Consider the following 18904-nt stretch of genomic DNA (forward strand, 5'->3'; position numbering starts at 1 on the left):
AGGATGTAAAGTTGGCAAGACTTAATGACCATTTGAATGTGGAAGTGAATGAGGGCAACGGTCAACTTTGACTCCTCTGTGGGGGAAGGAGCTGAAAATATTTAGATAAATTCCTTTTGACCTTTTGTTATTTGTTTTATATTAATTCCTCTTCTTCCTCTTCCTTCTCCTTTCTCTTCCATTCCTCTCCTCCTCCTCTTCCTTCTTCTTCTCCCTTTTTTTCTTCAGTGCTCAGGAACTCAAAGAACAAAGGCATCTTAGAAGTCAAGAAATGAGGCCTTATTTTTGGAAAACTGCACCCAAGTGAAGATAGGATAGCATGTCTCCACCATGAAGAAGGAAAAGAGTCATTGAGATCATTGCTCACCAATCATTTATTGGGTATTTTAATACAATTCCATTGATTTTCTTTGAAGGGTTTTCAGGAGCTATGGATGGACAGTTTTGGCTTGCTGGAAGCTGCAAGCAGATGACATATTCTTTCTCTGTGTTTTATATGATCAGAAACTGGATAGATATGAAGCTGGAACCAGTCCAGTCAGCTGTAGTGATAGCAGCTCAGGGGACAGTCCCTCTGGTGAAGGGTGGGAGCCTGGGCATGGGAGATATTGTGGACTTCAGAGATGACTCTCCTAGAAGCCTCTCACCATGTTTCATTTTAGTGTAGGCTATGAGGTTTGCAATTCCCAGTGTTTCGTCCACAGGAGCCCAAAGCTACCAAAGTCCAGCTGTCCTGTCCTCAGGCTGTAATATGTATCTTCAGAATACCTTTCCTGTTTCTGAATTTTTGGGAGAAGTTTCTACCATTCAGTGATCCAACCATGTCCCACCTACACAGATGGAAAACCAGGAAATGATTTAAATCCCCAAAGTAATCAAAATTGGAATCTGATTATGTCACCCAACTTACCACTCAGATTTAACCCAACCAGAACACCCTAGAATTGCTGCTCAAAGAATGGACATGCCCTAAAAGTGAATACTAGTTCTCAAAAGCATCCTTGCAAACAGATAGAAGAGAGAAGAAAGACATACATTTTCAATCTCTTAAACAGAAGTAAGGATAAACTTGACATGTAGATTTCTTCCCTAGCTTCAGGTTGCTTTTAGCTCTGGTGTGTGCACAGCCTAATGCTGATTCCTTTTCTGCTCTTGTACATAGTCATGGAGGGGTTTGGGAGTAGGAGATGCTTTGGTAGGGTGACTTCCACCCTGTTCTCTCCTTGGGGGCCTCCCACCACTCTGGGTGGGGTGGAAGGTCAGGTTACTGCGTCTTCCCTGTGAACCTCGCCTCTGGCTATTCTCATTCATGTGGATTTTTTCTCTATTAGCACAGCCTTGCTGGGTCCCATAAGATTGTTGATCCTGGGATCCTTGATACCTTTCTTCCTCCTCAAGGGTTTGCCTATCCCATTGTTGCTGACAGTTTTGACTCTCTTCGTGGGCTTCCCTGTCTCGTTGCTGATGGGTCTGCTCATCTTTGTGGGTTTGCCTGTCCTGTCTCTGACAGGTCTGCTCCTCCTCGTGGGTTTGCCTGTCCCGTCTCTGACGGGTCTGCTCATCTTCGTGAGTTTGCCTGTCCCGTCTCTGATGGGTCTGCTCATCTTCGTGGGTTTGCCTGTCCCGTCTCTGACAGGTCTGCTCATCTTCGTGAGTTTGCCTGTCCCGTCTCTGATGGGTCTGCTCATCTTTGTGGGTTTGCCTGTCCCTTCTTTGACAGGTCTGCTCATCTTCATGGGTTTGCCTGTCCCGTCTCTGATGGGTCTGCTCACTTTCGTGGGTTTGCCTGTCCTGTCTCTGATGGCTTTTTTCCTCTTCATGGGTTTGCCTGGCTTGCATCTCCCATGGAGTTACCTGACTCTCACAACCATGTCTGCCCCAGCTTTGGTGGCCCTGCTCTTCCTCTGCCTGGTGGCTCTGCCTCTCTCCATGACTTTGCCTAGCCTGGGCCTCTGTGTGGTCCTGCTCACCACCACATGATTGCCAGTCACCCCTTTTGTAACCACATGACCTTTCTTGCTGGATATGTGCAATGAGTTTGTGTTGGTGGTGTTGGCTAGCCTCCTCAGGCTCCCATGCCTGGTGGCTGTTCTGCTGGCCTTCCCTAGACTGGAATCTTTGCCCCTGATTTCAAGTCATTTCCTGTCCTTGAGTCTTTTGACTTAGTCTCCCTGATCTTCCTGATTGCTCAACATATGAGTCTCTGCTTGTTCCCTCACTTCCTTGGAGGTAACTATTTTGCCCTGTTACCCCAATCTCTGACTGACCATAGTGAGAGCTCAGGCCCTGTCTGTCTGTCTGATTATAATGATAACCCTGGCCTTGTCTGTCTGTCTGACCATAGTGAGAACTCTGGCCTAGTCTGTCTGTCTGGCCATAGTAGGAACTCTGGCCTTGTCTGTCCGCCTGGCCATAGTGAGAACTCTGGCCTTGTCTGTCTGTCTGACCATAGTGGGAACTCTGGCCTTGTCTGTCTGTCTGGCTACACTGAGAACCTAGGCCTTTTCTGTCTCTCTGACCATGGTGAGAACTCTGGCCTTGTCTGTCTGTCTGGCCATAATGAAAACTCTGGCCTTGTCTGTCTGTTTGGCTAAACTTAGAACCTAGGCCTTGTCTCTCTGTCTGACCATAGTGAGAACTCTGGCCTTGTCTGTCTGTCTGGCCATAGTAGGAACTCTGGTCTTGTCTGTCTGTCTGGCCACACCAAGAACTCTGGCCTTGTCTGTCTGTCTGGCCACACTGAGAACTTTGGCCTTGTCTGTCTGTCTGACCATAGTGAGAACTCTGGCATTGTCTGTCTGGCCATATTGAAAGTCCAATTCTTGTCTATCTCTCTGACCATAGACTGATTCCTGATCCAGCCTCTGAGACTGTTCATGATAAGAACCTGATTCCTGTTGGTTTGTCTGGCCATAATGAGAATCGTGAACTTGTTTCTCACACTGACTTAAGGCAAAGATATATCCTTGTCTTTTAGGCAGGCTACTGCTAGATTTATGTCTCCATCTTTGACTATAGCTGGAGTCCCTATCCTGTCTCTCAGACTGATCATAGTGGGAGTCCCTATCCTGTCTGTCTGACTGACCGTAGCAGAAGTCCCTATCCTGTCCCTCAGACTGACCATAGCGGGAATCCCTATCCTGTCTCTCAGACCGATTGCAGCTGGAGTCCCTATCCTCTCTCTTAGATTGACCATAACGGGAGTCCCTATCCTGTCTCTCTGACTGACCACAGCGGGAGTCCCTATCCTGTCTCTCTGACTGACCACAGCGGGAGTCCCTATCCTGTCTCTCTGACTGACCACAGTGGGAGTCCCTATCCTGTCTCTCTGACTGACCACAGCGGGAGTCCCTATCCTGTCTCTCTGACTGACCACAGCGGGAGTCCCTATCCTGTCTCTCTGACTGATTCTGGTGGACATCCTGGTTTTGTCTCTCAGACTGAGTGCAGTGGGAGTCCTGCCTTTCTCCCTCATGCCTCTGCCTGTGTTGCCTGCCTGTATTTTCTGGAAACTTATGGTCTCGTGTTCCCTCCTGCTCCCCTTCTTGCTGAGAGATTCTATCTCCACATGACTTATTATCCAGTTTATGATAGTAGGCTTGGGCCAATTGGAACACCAACAAGAGATATTCATGAAAATCAACATGTCCATTTCTGTCTTTATCCAAGAGGCTCGGGATGGTGCCCACCGTGTCTGGGTCATTTGGTCTCTGTGAGAAAATAAAACAAAGAGCAAAATCAGCTGTTCTCCTGTGGATACTGTGTGCTAGTATCTATGCCCCAGCCTCTTCACTCCTGTATGAGCCTTCCTTGGTTGGAAACCATTAATCTGAAATGGCTTGGGCTTGGTTCTAGCCCAACGGATCAACTGGTCCTCAGAACCGCATCTCTTGCTGGACCAGTGGGGGCATGATTATTCCATCCCATCACATGCTATATCGTAATTATTTTTTACTTATTTCTTTCCAACCACACTGTGAGGTCCTAGAGGGAGGAGAAGCTGGTTTTATTAATGTTTGCATTCCCAGTGCCTAGGATGACTTGAATGGATGAATGAGAAGATGTGTGGACAGAAATCAAGATACGAATCTAGAATTTCTTCTGAGAAATTATTACTGGTTTGAAGTTGTGCTCCCTTCTGTCAAGCTCAGCTATAAGAAGGTGTGTGTGTGTGTGTGTGTGCATGCCTGTGAGCACGTGTGTCTGCTGGGACAGAAGTACTGAGGAGCTGCCTGAAAATCTTTAGCTACAGGGTGGATGGAGCATGACCAGATCAAACAAAAAACATCAAACCCTGGATGCAAGTGTCAGAGTCACTCACACTTGACTTAATGGGGCCAGAGTCTATGCATCTTACCCGGAGGATATCTCCAAGCTCAGCCAAGAGCAGCTGCTTCAACTCCTTCTTGCAGAGCAAGGTACATTTCCCATTCTCTTTAGCATATTTCTGGAACACCTTGATCACAGTGAGTATGCTGTTCAGGAGTTGAGCCATTTTAACAAAAATGGGTAAACCTAAAAGAAGAAACAAGATTTTTTCTGTGTTTAGGATGAAGACCAGGAGATAGCATTTCCAGAGGGCAAGTGGCCTTTTTTGGTCAGGGAAAGAAGTTTAAGAAATGATAGAGCCCCTTCTTAGCCATACCCCTCACTCCCTTTGACCCACATTCAGGCTCAAAATATCATGTACTACAGTGGGAGATGGGCACAAACTATGGGTCCCTTACTAGGAAAAGTGACAATTTCCTAAAAAGTGAAGAACATATGGTAGGTGGTTTACATGCCCCATCCCCTACTCCAGGTGGAACTTGCTTGATTGAAACTCTTTTATTAGAATAAAAAGGAAGGGAGGTCAGGAGGCCCACAGAGGCAGGGCCAGAAGCCAGTATAGTAAGGCATAATTTTCCACCACTAAATAGACCCCACTGAATAGGCCTCAGTCTTCAAATGACCATTGCTCAAGTGGGAAAGAAGGCTAGAGGTCTCTTGCCATGGGCCAAGCAAGCTTTCTGGATAGCTAAATTACAGCAAGTACTTCTGGCTTGGATGGTCATTTGGGGTATGCTTATAAAGTAGAATAAATTAATATAAAAACTATTACCAATAAAAATAGCAAGCCAAATTAACTGCACAGATGATAGGAAGTATATATAATCAGCTAGATTCCACAATGGCCATGTTGGAAAACTAAGGTCTTTTGGGATCTGGATCTCAGTGATATTTCTTCCTGTGCTGTAAAAATTCTAGTTACTGGGTTTATAAGCCTCCAAGAAGCCCTAACTGCAAAGCACATTGGAATTCCAAAAGCATACAGTGATGCCTATAAGGATGCATGGCACAATGAATTGCATGGGACATACTGAGTTCCTTATGGTATTTCACTGCAATGAGACGTGAATGTTACTGTGGCCCTGTGGTCTAGGGCCTCAACCCCAATGAGCTCTAAACTTTTCAGTCTTGCCTTACTTGCATGAAGGGTCAGCGCTCCACTATGGGAGACTAAGCTATCCACCAATAGTTCTAGCCCTCAGTTTTGGGATGCCCAGGACATGCTGAAACAAAGACATGCATATTTTACAGTCTCCGAAGTGGGCCACCCCAGCTATCATCATATTCTCAGAGCCAAAAACAAAGCAGGATTCTACCCAGACCTGTCACACACAGGGAACAGTCTCAGACCTCCCCAGCCTAGCACATTATAGCTGCTATGAAGAGCCTTGTAGATACTGCCATAACCCACTCCTCTGACCATCCCCCCCTTCCAATGCATGCCTTACCTGCTTAAGGAGGAATGAACAGAAGATTCAGAAGCCAGAGCGGGTACTGGAGACTTGAAAACCCATCCTACTTATAGGGGTTTTAATTGTCCTGCTAGGCCATCCCAGGAGACACCCATTCTGTGGTGGAGCCTGAATCACTCTGGGCCCAGCCCAGCTCAGCCCAGCTTGACCTCTCCCTCTGCAGACCGTTTGGCTTATTTACTTCCCCCACTTACTCACGAACCTGTTTGTCATTAGATAGGTGATACTGTTCAAGTCCCTGCCCCATTTAATTAGAGGAGTGTGTGTGTGCGTGCATGCTATGGGGGTCCCAAAAGACAGGTGTAGGTTGTGTTCATCCTTAATATGTGTCATTTACCAAGACTAATGGAGGACAACAGTTAAATCATACCAAAGAAGGATATTGTTATGGTCATTTTATAAACACCTGTCAGAGTAAGGACTAGTGATTCTAGTAAATAGCCAGGATGTAGTTCCTGGAAGAGATTTGTTTTAGGCTATCTTTCTTGTGTAGGTAGATATGTATATATATATTTTTAAAGATTTTATTTATTTGACAGAGAGAGAGAGACAGCGAGAGAGGGAACACAAGCAGGGCGAAGTGGGAGAGGGAGAAGCAGGCTTCCTGCTGAGCAGGGAGCCTGATGCGGGGCTTGATCTCAGGACCCTGGGATCATGATCTGAGCCGAAGGCAGATGCCCAACGACTGAGCCACCCAGGCACCCTAGATATGTATATTTTAATCTATTGACCTGTTTTAATTTTAATTTTGTTTTTTCCATTTAACAGCTCTGCCTGCTAGAGGGAGAATTAGATACATGACCAATTTGGGGAGGAAAGGGTATGATGATGGTGGAGCTGCCACCTTTTAAGGTCTTCCTGAAAAGTTAGAAGTTGATAGACAATGTGGATGCTATGATATCTGTGAGTAGAGCTGCTGTTGGAGTCACTGCTTATTCCCCACCTCTGCACCTGTGACGTGTCAGCAATGTCTTAAGCACAGGAAATTCTCAGTAACTTTTTGTGGAGTAAGTCAATTACTGATTTTTGGAAGCATTTGAGAATCTTGTGTAAAGTGCAAAAAATTCTAGATTTACTTCTACTTTCTACTTTTGCATCACATCTAGATCCCTGCTTGGACTTTTTCCTGTGTCCACACATCAGTCAGTTATTAGTGACAATGCTTGCTATTATTGAATATGTGTTCAGCATTCTGCAAGGCAATCACAAAAGTGCAGAGATTTTAGTTCAGTTGGAATAAAAAAGCTTCATGCAGAAAAAGATTTTGAACAGCAGAGCAGGACATGAGAGGTGCGAGTGTCAGAAAACCTCGGTTACATGTGAAGTCTTTGTGGGCTAGGCCCAGGCTCTCCTTAGCAGGTAGGATTTGTGTTGTTCCTCATGGAATTCAAGTGGGCAGAAAACAAAGCAAAGAAATCCTGGGGGGGAGAAGGGAAAGACCAAAGGTACAAGGCAGGAATTTACAGGGTGTGTTTTGATTGTAGTAAGCTGGTGAGTCTGGCTGGAGGGGAGGCTATATAGAAGAATTGAATTAGAGAATTTTAGAGCTGCAAAGGAAATCTAGCTTTAGCCTCTTAATTTTACAGACAAGAAAATTGAGGTCCAGACAGATGGAGTGAATTGCCAAGGGTCTCACACGGTTATGACAAAAACCAGGCTCATAATCCTTGTTTTCTGACCTCAACCCAATGTGTTCTTATACATTCTTTGAAGCAGATTTGGGGCCTGCTTTAGGGTTAGTTTTTTTTTTTTTTGAGATTTTATTTATTTATTTGAGAGAGAGAGAGAGAATGAGCAGTGGAGAGGGGCAGAGGGAAAGGGAGAAGCAGACTCCTTGCTGAGTAGGGAGCCCAATGTGGGGCTTGATCCCAGGACCCCTGGATCATGACCTGAGTTGAAGGCAGACGCTCAACCAACTGAGCCACCCAGATACCCCTTCAAGGTTAGTTTTAATGAGAAGTGGGAAACAAGGAACATTTTGGTCAGGAAAATGACATGATCAAAGCATTGTCTGGGGGAAGATTTTAATCTGACTGCAGTAAGGCGGCCAGCTGTCTCAGTTTGTCTGGGACTAAGGGGTTTCCCAGGGCATGAGACTTTCAGTGCTAAAATGGGGAGAGTTCTGGGCAGCCTGGGACAAGTCAGTCACCAGAGACTGCAGTACACAGGATGAATTAGAAAGAGGAATGTCTGAGCAGGGAGAAAATTTAGGAGTCTATTGTGTGGCCCACATGAGAAATGATGAGAGCTTTGACTTGGATATGGCAGTTTCAAACTACATGACAGTAGCTGGATGAAAGAGGGAAGAAAGGGTGGGGTTTGGGGCTAGATTAGATGAGGGGTAGGGAAAGTGGAGAAGTCAGGAGAGACTCAAGGCTTTAGGCCTGGATAGCTCAGAGAATTGTGTTGTGCAGAAGGAATGTGACTTCTGAAGGGAACCCAACGGGGTTTTAGATTCGACACTCCTCCTGGCATCCCATGGGCTTTCTGCCTCTGGGATCCTGCCATCCTCCCTCCTGCTTGCATCCTCTGCTCTTCGGGGTCTTCTGGCACTGTCAGCACTTGCTTCAGTCTGTTTGTAAATCCCGAGAGTGGGGTCATACTAAGATTCTCTTTCTGCTTTTGAATCTCGACTTGTGAGTGCTATTCAATTATGTCTCTTCTTTCCCATTAGAAGAAAAACCAAGAGAAGGTTTGGTGACCCCAGAGGCAAATAGGGGGAATGGCAGTGGAATGGGTAGGGGATAAAGACAACAGCCATTGCCATAGAGTGGCAAAGCTGTGGCCCCCAAGATGTTGGCATCTTCCAGGGCTCCCTAGAAACTCTTTCTTTTGGTTAGATGGGCAATTCTCTGCCTGAATCTGCAGTGGGTCTGCTATGTAGCATTCATTCAATGCTTAGTAAATTCTTACAGGAAGAAGAGAGAACTGTGTGTCGCTCAGTCAGTCCATCAGTGGGGATGTGTGAGCACATGGAGGGCTCTTTTGTAGGCACCGAGACACAGGCACAGCCTTTGTTTTCGAGGAACTTTCAATCTTACTAGGGCATGGGGTACACAGGCTCCTTCTCTGCAGTTGAAATTGCTACTGTCATTGATAGGGGGTTGGGAGAGTTTGGTTAGAGGAAAGAAGGGGAGGATGCAGAAGAGCAGAGGATGCAAGCAGGAGGGAGGATGGCAGAAATAACACATATTTGAAGAAATCATGGAACATACTGGGCAATTTTGGGCAAATCACTTAACCTCTTGGTCTTGTATTTCTTCATCTGTAAAAGGAGAGAGGGTTGGGCTGATCTCCAAGTTTTTTTTGGCATTAACATTTTTAAGATTCTGTGATTCTAATCTTAAGTTTAGCTTTAGAGATTCTGTCTTAACTTTGCTCTATTCATGAATGTGTTAAAGGCCTCAGAACTTTGTGCTTCCCAGTCTTCCTCCATGGAGAAGGTGGCGGGGGGGAGATTGTGAACGTTCTGTCACTTAGTTAGCATTTGTAATTTGCATGAGGATTTCTACTGTTTTTGTTCATTGTTTTTCAGTGTGTTTTGCTGCTTTTATTTGTGTTTGTGTTGGAACGTGGCCTTGTGGTCTCAAAGGCAAGATGTTCTTATTTATTTATTTACTTATTTTTCATTAACATATAATGTATTATTTTTTTCAGGGGTACAGGTCTGTGATTCATCAGTTTTACACAATTCACAGCACTTACCATAGTACATATTCTCCCCAGTGTCCATCACCCACCTACCCCATCCCTCCCATCTCCCTCCACTCCAGCAACCCTCAGTTTATTTCCTGAGATTAAGAGTCTCTTATGGTTTGTCTCCCTCTCTGGTTTCATCTTGTTTCATTTTTCCCCTCCCTTCCCCTATGATCCTTTGTATGGTTTCTAAAATTCCTATATCAGTGAGATCATATGATACTTGTGTTTCTCTGATTGACTTATTTTGCTTAGCATAATACCCTCTAATTCCATCCATGTTGTTGCAATGGCAAGATTTCATTCCTTTTGATGGCTGTATAATATTCCATTGTATATATATACCACTTCTTCTTTATCCATTCATCTGTTGATGGACATCTAGGCTCTTTCCATAGTTTGGCTATTGTGGACATTGCTGCTATAAACATTGGAGTGCATGTACCCCTTTGGATCCCTACATCTGTATCTTTGGGGTAAATACACAGTAGTGCAATTGCTGGGTCATACGGTAGCTCTATTTTCAACTTTTTGAGGAACCTCCATACTGTTTTCCAGAGTGGCTTCATCAGCTTGCATTCCCACCAACAGTGTAGGAGGGTTCCCATTTCTCCACATCCTCGCCAACATCTGTCGTTTCCTGACTTGTCAATTTTAGCCATTCTGACTGGTGTAAGGTGGTATCTCATTGAGGTTTTGATTTGTATTTACCTGATGCTGAGTGGTTTTGAGTACTTTTTCATGTGTCTCTTGGTCATTTGGATGTCTTCTTTGGAAAAATGTCTGTTCATGCCTTCTGCCCATTTCTTGATTGGATTATTTGTTCTTTGGGTGTTGAGTTAATAAGTTCTTTATAGATTTTGGATACTAGCCCTTTATCTGATATGTCATTTGCAGTATCTTCTCCCATTCTGTCGGTTATCTTTTGGTTTTGTTGACTGTTTCCTTTGCTGTGCAAAAGCTTTTTATCTTGATGAAGTCCCAATAGTTCATTTTTGCCCTTGCTTCCCTTAAAGGCAAGATGTTTTTAAGCTACAATTTATTGAGGTCTTATTGTATGCTAGGCTCTATTCTAAGCATTTTATATGTGTTATCTTGCTTAATTTCCAGAACAACTCCACGAGGTAGGGAATATTATCATCAGTTTTCAAACAGAGAAACTGAGGGTCAGAGAAAGATAAATAACTTGCCCAGGGTCATGCAGCTTGTAACAGTTGAACTGGGTATTGAACCCACACCTTCCTGGCTCCAAAGCCCTTGTTTGCAACCCCTGTTTGTATCACCCTTTGTAACAGGACTGGTGATTGCCTGCTCTGCAATGAGAGAAATAGTTTTCTACAAGAGCTAAAGTAAGAACAAAGTAACTTCCTAATGACATGTTCTGATGGAATCCAACTTTGAAATGAGAACCTTCTGATGCTTAGCCAGTCAAATATTTATTATTTTCCCATGCATCTCACCTACCTAAATGGTTCCAACACTGAAGGAGCTTGTAATCTATTTGGAGAGACTAGCAGATGCTTATTCTTAATTTTTTAAAAACATGCATACAAAAAGTATCCTTCTGTCTTTACAGTTGACAGAATGAGAGGGAAGAAGTTCCATGTGTTGCCCATTCCTTTCAGGTCTTGACCCTATTAAAGCCTTTGCTGTTCATTTCCCATGGGATGCACATGTGCCTAGTGGGTGTGACAGGTACTATTTTGAGCTAATGGAGTTTTCAGGGAGTCTCCTTGCATATTTTGACCAAATCATTAAGGATAATTATCATGGAACTCTTAGACCTCTTTTTCCTTCTGTTGAGAAGTTGGGTGCCTATTTAGAGATGAAATCCTCAGGACCCAGAGAATGGCTGTTTGTATGACAAAGGAAGGCCCCTGTGTAATCCTGTGGCAGCCTCTCCATTCCTGCTTAGCTTTTGGAATTAAGCAGGTAGATAAGCTGCAGACGGGGAAAATGACCACCTTCCCCTGGAGAGGAGTGGGACTAATTAATAGGCATAAAAGTCTTTGAGATTTCTTGATATTGAAAGGTCATTTATTATCATCTACACAAATAAGTTCTCATTTAAAAAATCTTTCCTTGCAGATGAATTACCCTCCTGTTAATTATAGGCCATCTCCCTATTAATGACATCTGTGAGAGTCAGTGGTTTTTGAAGGTAACACTGGCCTCAGCAATATTTTAACTTTGTTGGAAAATGTGTTTTGAGCCAAAGGAAAGGGATGTTGGGTTCTTGGGGTCTGGTGCACAGGTTTGCATCTGGAGCTGGGCTTCCTACAGCCAGCATGTAGCCCAGCTTTTTCTTCTATCATAGCTTTTGTTTTTGGTTAGAAGATCGCATCATCCCCCACCTTCCCAGTGTTTCAGACCATGTTCCCCTCACCGCCCCATGAAATGAGCAAGAAAGTGTCAGAAATTATTGCTGAGCACAGCCCATGGGGTTTTAGATAATTCCCTAGAATATAGTTAATAATGCTACAGACCAAAACATATGTCCTTAAAGTCCGCCACGTGTGACTGAAATTGGATCATTCAGGTTAGGTTTCTGAGTTTTTTTCTGCTTTTTGTTAAAGAGCTTTATTGAGATGTAATTCATATGCCATACAACACACCCATTTAAGGCGTGCCATTCAGTATTTTTTAGTATTGTGTAACCATCATTAAAATCTCATTTTTAGAACATTTTCTTCCCTCCCTGCCTCCCCAAGAAACCCTATGCCCATTCACAGTCATTCCCTATTCTGCCCTCTTCCATCCCATGCTGCTGATCTATTTTCTGTCTCTTCAGATTTGCTTATTCTGGAAATTTCTTGTAAATGGAATCATATAATACGTGGCCTTTTTGGACTGGCTTTGTGCACCTGGCATAATATTTTCAAGGTAGCGCTGTGGCTATGTGCCCCCCGGGCGGGGCGGGGCTTGCGCAACACTCGCAACCCAGCAGCCACCAAAGAACCCACAATAGTAGGCACCTAATAAAGGTTTGTTGACCAAAAGAATGAATGTGTCCTGAGGTAAAGTGGGAGTGGAGGAAATGGGGCAAGGGAGACAGAGAAATATGCTTTGTAATCTGTGAAGTTTCAATTGTATTTTAGGTATTATTAGCAAGTCACTTGGGGTTCCACCAGTGTTTTCCATTCCCCAGCCTCCACCCTTCCACCCCCCATGTCAGCTCCTTCAGGATGGGAAGAGGTGAATTTGGGGAGTTTGGGTATGTGGAAATCAGTGCTCGGGCATCTGCTTGTTCCCTTGTAAGAACGGTTGGATCTCCTCCTGATTTTCCCTGCAGCTCCTCCTGGCCCCTCACCTTGGTGCCCCAGAGAGCCCTCGGACTGAGAATTGGAGGCCCTGGCTTCTCATCAGGGCCCAGCTTTCACTGTGAACTTGGAAAGGATATTGCTACTGAGCCGAAGGCAGAGGCTTAACTGACTGAGACACCCAGGTGCCCCAAGTTCAAAATTCTATTTTTTTAAAAATTTTATTTATTTATTTGAGAGCGAGAGAGATAGCGAGAGGGAGAGGGAGAGAGAGAGCAGCAGCAGGAGGGAGAGCCTCCCTCCCAGGGAGCCTGATGCGGGGCTCGATCCCAGGACCCTGGGATCATGACCTGAGCCGAAGGCAGACACTTAACCACCTGAGCCACCCAGGTGCCCCCAATTTCAAAATTCTTAACATGCTCTTTGAGGCCCTCCACAGCAAACAGATCTGTAGTTTCATGTGATTTTACTTCTTCCTGACCACTGTAGACCACTGTAGACTTCTTGAGTTTCTTACTAAACCCTGCAGTGTCCTTTCTATTTCTATTCACACTGCTTCTCCCCCCTGGACCCACTCCTCCCTATTTTTATTAAATTTCTACCCATTTTATTATTTTTAATTTTTTTTATTAAAAAAATTTTTAAGGAAGCTCTATGCCCAACGTGGGGCTTGAACTCATGAGTTGCACACTCTACTGACTGATCCAGCCAGGCACCCCAAAATTCTACCCATTTTATTTATTTATTTATTTATAAAAGATTTTATTTATTCATTTGACAGAGAGAGAGACAGCAAGAGAAGGAACACAAGCAGGGGGAGTGGGAGAGGGAGAAGCAGGCTTCCCGCTGAGCAGGGAGCCCGATGCGGGGCTCGATCCCAGGACCCTGGGATCATGACCTGAGCTGAAGGCAGACGCTTAACCGACTGAGCCACCTGGGTGCCCCTACCCATTTTAAACACATTTAAAGAGTTACCTTTTCTACAAAAGCATCTCCACTCTTCCTCACCAGAACTGTCTCCTCTCTGTTCCGGCCTTCCCCATACTCTGTAGCCCTCGCTGTCAGTGTGTGTGATGCTCTCTTTAGTGTTCTGTAGATGGCTGTGTCTGTGTTTGCCTAGCTCACGAGACTGAGCTCTATGAGGGAAAAGACAGTTTCTTAATTCCTCTGCCTGTCTCCTAAAGCTCTGCTTTGCCATTCCCAGTTTCTTTTTTTTTTAGAGCTTCTGCTTTTTAAAAAAAATATGTATTTTTAAGGTTTTATTCATGAGAGAGCAGGGGGAGGGGGGAGAGAGACAGAGAGAGAGAGAGAGAGGCAAAGGCAGAGGGAGAACCCAGCTTTTTTTTTTTTAATTGACACTGGTGGCTTTCTTTAGTTTCTGTGCCCCCTGGAGAGTGGGATTTTGAAACAAACAGCTAAGTTCTCATTTCATGTGGTCTCAGCCCTGTGTGTTGTTTCCTATGTATACTTCTTATTTCTGAATGAGATGATGAGTTCTCTGTGGGCAGGGACCTTGACTTCCCTTGTTTTGCCCCACACCCCCATGTGCCCTGCCACAGTGCTAGGCCCCAGTGGGTGGCTGAACCGGACGACTGCCCACTTGTGCAAGTCTGTGCTCCATGGAGAGTTCTGTGTGGAATTTAGAGCTTGTTTGTGGTTTGACAATTGGGAATAAAGAGAATACTCTGTGAAAATTATAGCTCCGTACAGAGTGTGGGGCAGGAAGATGGGTTTGTAAGCTGGACCGGTGGTGGGCTATGATAATTTCAGGAGGCCTGAGGAATGGCTGCTAGTATTTCGAAGAATTTGCACAGAGAAAGAATAGAGGAACAGTTTTAGTTTCCCCAGAAGATAGCTGGGTGCTATGGATTCCAGACCCAGCTGATGGGGTGGGCTCTGGGCATAGCCTGGGAGCTGCAGCTCTCCCCAGTAGCTGAATGTATCTGTAACACTGGCCAGCATGTGCACATTGAGTTCTGGGGCAGGCAGGCTGAAAGCAGCGTCGGGTGAGCATCAGACTCACTGCGCCTCTAGAGGTCATCTTGCCCTGCCTGGCCCCAAGATGGTCAGTGCCCAGGCCATCCTCAGCAGGTGTCCATCCTGAGGCTCCCCAGAGAAGCACATTACTCACTGATCCCGAGAAGCTAATGCCTGTTTCTCATTCCCTCAGCTGTAAGGTGCAGTAGGATGCTGGATCCAGGATCCTGAGAGAGCAGGGAGAGAAAAGCAGGTAGTCGTGGGGGAGTTACTACAAAGGCTTCAATAAGGGGAGTGATCCTTCAGGGGTCTTTGCCAGCAGAGCACAGAAGGAGTATTAGAGGTCACTAGCTCACAGCCTAGGGGCCCTGGTGGAGATTATCTGGGAGTGGGGAGCGGTACTGTCCCCAATCCTCTGTGATTTATTGTCTGGTTCTCAAAATGAGGGCAGTTGGTGCTTGAATGATACACCTACTTGTCACGTCCACCTAGCAAATTCTTGGCATAGTCAGGAAACAAGGAAGATTGAAGGCCAAGCCAGAGTTTCTTCCTTGATTGGCTCATTCCTTCATTTTTTTGATTTATCCTCTTGACAAAATGTTAAGCGAGGAAGACAACCGTTAACAATGCAAAGGATTCTAGGAGAGGTTACAGCAGAGCGGGGGGCCAGGATTGGGGAAAAGCAAAGTTGTACCATCATTCGTTCTCTCCCCACAGTGGGACCAGCCCAGACAGCACTCCTCGTCCCTCTGCTCCCACCTGCAGTGCCTCACACCCTTCGTGTGCCTCAGCCAGACTCAGTGGCATTGCCACATCCCTTTGCCATGTGTGTTCTGCCTACTCATCCTCTTTAATCCCTAACCTCTTTAATTGTGGTCACAGATGCTCCACATGGCCCCAGCACCCTGCAGGAAAGAAATCATGAGTTTCTTGTGGCATCCAGAAACAGCACACCTTACTATTTGTCAAAAGGAGAAGAGGAGAGGGATTAGGGGAGGAAAAGTGGCAGCAGAGGGAGAAGCCCGATTTTGTCCTGACACATTGCCCAGGCTGATCAGAGTCAGGAGGAGCCTGGCTGCCTATCTGAGCATCTTGCCGCCGTTCCTCTGTGCAGAATGCCAGCCTGCTTCTGCTAGTATGTGAGAGAGAGGCTGGTAGTCCCCTCCACATGGGGTCCTGGACTCTAACTCTGTCATGCAGAGGTGGGCTGGTGAAGGGGGGTGCAAAGCATTCCCTGCTATCTGGAAGGACCAAAGCCCCTGCACTGTGAGCTTCTCAGGTTCCATAGAACAGGGAGCTTCAAGTATCCAGGGCCTTCCTGCCTTTGAAAAGGGAAAAATTGAGGTCCCTAGAGAGGATGTGAATTTTACAAGGTCACACAACATCACACAAGAAGCCAATAGTAAAGCTAGTTAGAAGCCAAATGGTCTAGCACAGGGATATGACACAGGATCTTTCTTGTCCTGAGACTATGTTCTGCTCTTCTCTCTGGTCCTGTTTACTAACCCCACACCAGGCAGAAAGAACCAGGGTCTGAGGGTCATGCACGTCTGCGTGGGAATCCTAGTTTTGCTCAGGCTTTTTCTCTCCCCCAGCCCCTGGCACAGGGGAGGACGTGGTCAGTGCACATTCTGCTCCCCTTCCTAGGGGCCTGCCCATCATTTCCTTTCTGGAAACTCACTGGGCAGCAGAGGTCCTGACCTACTTGGGCACAGTGCAGACTATATTTAGGCCTCCATTTATAGAATGTTTCAGGAGCTCAAGTACTTTATGGGTAGAGATTAATTACTATCATGATTTATCCTACTAGCCACCCACAGTGGGGAGATGCTGCTCTGAACCACCCGATTTGAGAAGCAGTGGGGGAAATTTCTGAGACTAATCAGGTCTGTGCTATTAATTTGAGTATTGAGGATGTGGAATCATGGAAAGTAGACTGTTTTAGAGAATCTGTTTCATGCTATGCTGTCACCTTTGCCCCGTAACCTGGTCCTTTGCCGTACCGTCCCAGCATCCCCTGCCAGGCTCTCATCAGATGTGTCCTAGAGAGCCACACACCCTGCAGAAGAGGAGGTGGGTGGTCTCCGCACAGAAGCATCATGATTGTTGGATGGGAAGACAGAGGGAAGTAAGGGCAGATTGTTTCCATCCTTGTTCAGTGATGATTATGATTTTGAGAGACCATCTCTTTAGTCCAGAAAAGAGGATGGGTAGGAAAGGGACATGGATTTCCCTTGCTGGCAAATGCAAGATAACACATTTAGTGAAAATTACTTAGGGTATGAAGTGCATGAATTGCACTGTAGGGGAGGAAGGTGGACCTGAAGTCAGGAACCGGCTTCCACTGCTGGGTCTGTGAACTCCTGGCTGTTTGGCACCAGTAACCTGGAAGGATCCCTTCTGAGAAGGGACTGGTGCGTGTGCTACAGCAAATGGGTGTGCTGTGACTGTGTGGGCTGCGTGTACTGACTCAGAGACAACACTGCCATGCGCTTGTTAGCCGCCCACTCTCTCTCCTGCCTGGGAGGCCAGGCAGACCCTCGATGAAGGGGGCTGGGTGCCATTGGCAGCCGCTGCTTTCATGTCGAGGCTCTTCCTTGGAAAGCAAGCTTTTGTTTGATTTTGTTATCAAATCCTGGCCCATGTCAATGGTCCTCCGCCTCCGTCTTCCCAGAATGCATGGAGGCTTGTCCATAATGGCATCCAGGACTTTTGTTCGAGGCTTATCTCAAGGGACCCGGTAACCGTCTTTTCTTTTCCTATCACTTAGCAGATGTCTGCCTTTAGATCATGAACATACAGATGCTAGGCTTTGTAGTGTCACTGATTCCTGTCGCAGCGTGGAATTGTAGTGAAGACAAAAGGCTTAGAACTGCTGGCACGTAGGGGGTCCTCGAGAAATGTTAGCTGCTTTCAATATGATTTTTCTGTCTGTAAAAAGCTAGGCAAGACACTTGGCATGCGATCAATTTAACACTAGCGCAAATTATCCCTAGAGAGCAATGGGCTCTGTGCTGTCCCCATGATGCAGGAAGGGGGCCCGGGGGTCACCGCACTGTTTCTTGAGGATGCCCTGCAGTGTGCGTGTGCTGGGCAGCCCCTGCCTCCTGCGGTGGGTCCCAGCCTCCTGTGCTGAGCTGGCCTCGGCGCTGCATTCCAGCGGCACTGCATGGAGCCTGAGGGCTCCATCTGTGGCTTATGTGTCTCTGTGTCCCTCGCTTGTGGCACAGTCTCTGGCACAAGGCACTTCCCCAGGATGAATAAACCTAAAAAGGAGGCCCAAAGGATGGACACCCCTGAAGTGTGTACTACGAAGGAGCCAGGAGCATTCGCTCTCGGCTTCCCTGGCTCCAGAGCCAGACGGCCTGGGTTTTTGCATGCTGGCCCCGGTGCCAATGAGCCGGGGGAACCCAGGCGTGATGGCGCGTAGTAGGCACTCCGTAAATGTAAGCTGTGATTATTTTTATCTTCGTATTATCAGGAGTCTTTAGTGGACCAGTCCCTGAAATAGTCAATGCAATTTTGGTCTCCATACTTTAAGAAACAATTGGAAGATTTCAGAGGTAACTAGGAAATGATGATAAAGAACCTCCTTACCTGAAGGCCTCTGTCCTTGCTGTTCCCACTGCCTGGAATGCTCTTCCCTCAGACAGCCATGTGTTTTAATTCCTCATTTTATTTAGGACTCTGCTCAAATATCAACTTATCAGAGAAGCCTTCCTAGCCACCCTGTAGAAAATAGCAAGTCATCACCAAACTTCCTATTCCCTTACTCTGCCTTATTTTTCTTCTTAGCACTTACTACTACCACCTGGTTTGGTGCACATTGGCTCATTTATTATCTCTCTCCTCCCCTAGAAAATGAGCACTTTATAGCCCCAGTGTCCACAACAGTGCCAGGCACACAGTGCATGCCTGTTAATGTGTTTGAATGGCAAAATTAAGTCTCTTCGTTTACAGAGGATGACAGCAGGGAGGGCATTAAATGGAAGATTGTAAGATCAAGAAGGGCATATATTATATGAATATAGCCATGTCCACCAACACTTAACGTAGACTAAGGGAGTCCCCTTCCCTTTAAGGCTTGTGAAAGATAAGTTTAAGACAAAGGGAAGGAATTCCTACTTCATACAACAGGCCATTGTTTGGAGGAACTCCTTGCTCCAAGAA

The 18904-nt window shown here is 45.9% G+C and overlaps 1 protein-coding gene across 1 annotated transcript; it reads right to left on the reverse strand.

Moving 5' to 3' along the window:
• Positions 1-1128: 1128 nt before the first annotated feature.
• On the reverse strand, positions 1129-4495 carry RPTN (repetin). Its single transcript, XM_064587518.1, is given in 3 exon segments — positions 1129-2798; positions 2801-3182; positions 4358-4495. Coding segments are annotated over 3 exon segments (2190 nt in total).
• Positions 4496-18904: the final 14409 nt, after the last annotated feature.

The sequence above is a fragment of the Mirounga angustirostris genome, unplaced genomic scaffold (genome assembly GCF_029215605.1).
Source record: "Mirounga angustirostris isolate CCGP_5_RB_7025 unplaced genomic scaffold, mMirAng1.0.hap1 SCAF_4, whole genome shotgun sequence".
In the NCBI taxonomy this organism is placed as follows: domain Eukaryota; kingdom Metazoa; phylum Chordata; class Mammalia; order Carnivora; family Phocidae; genus Mirounga; species Mirounga angustirostris.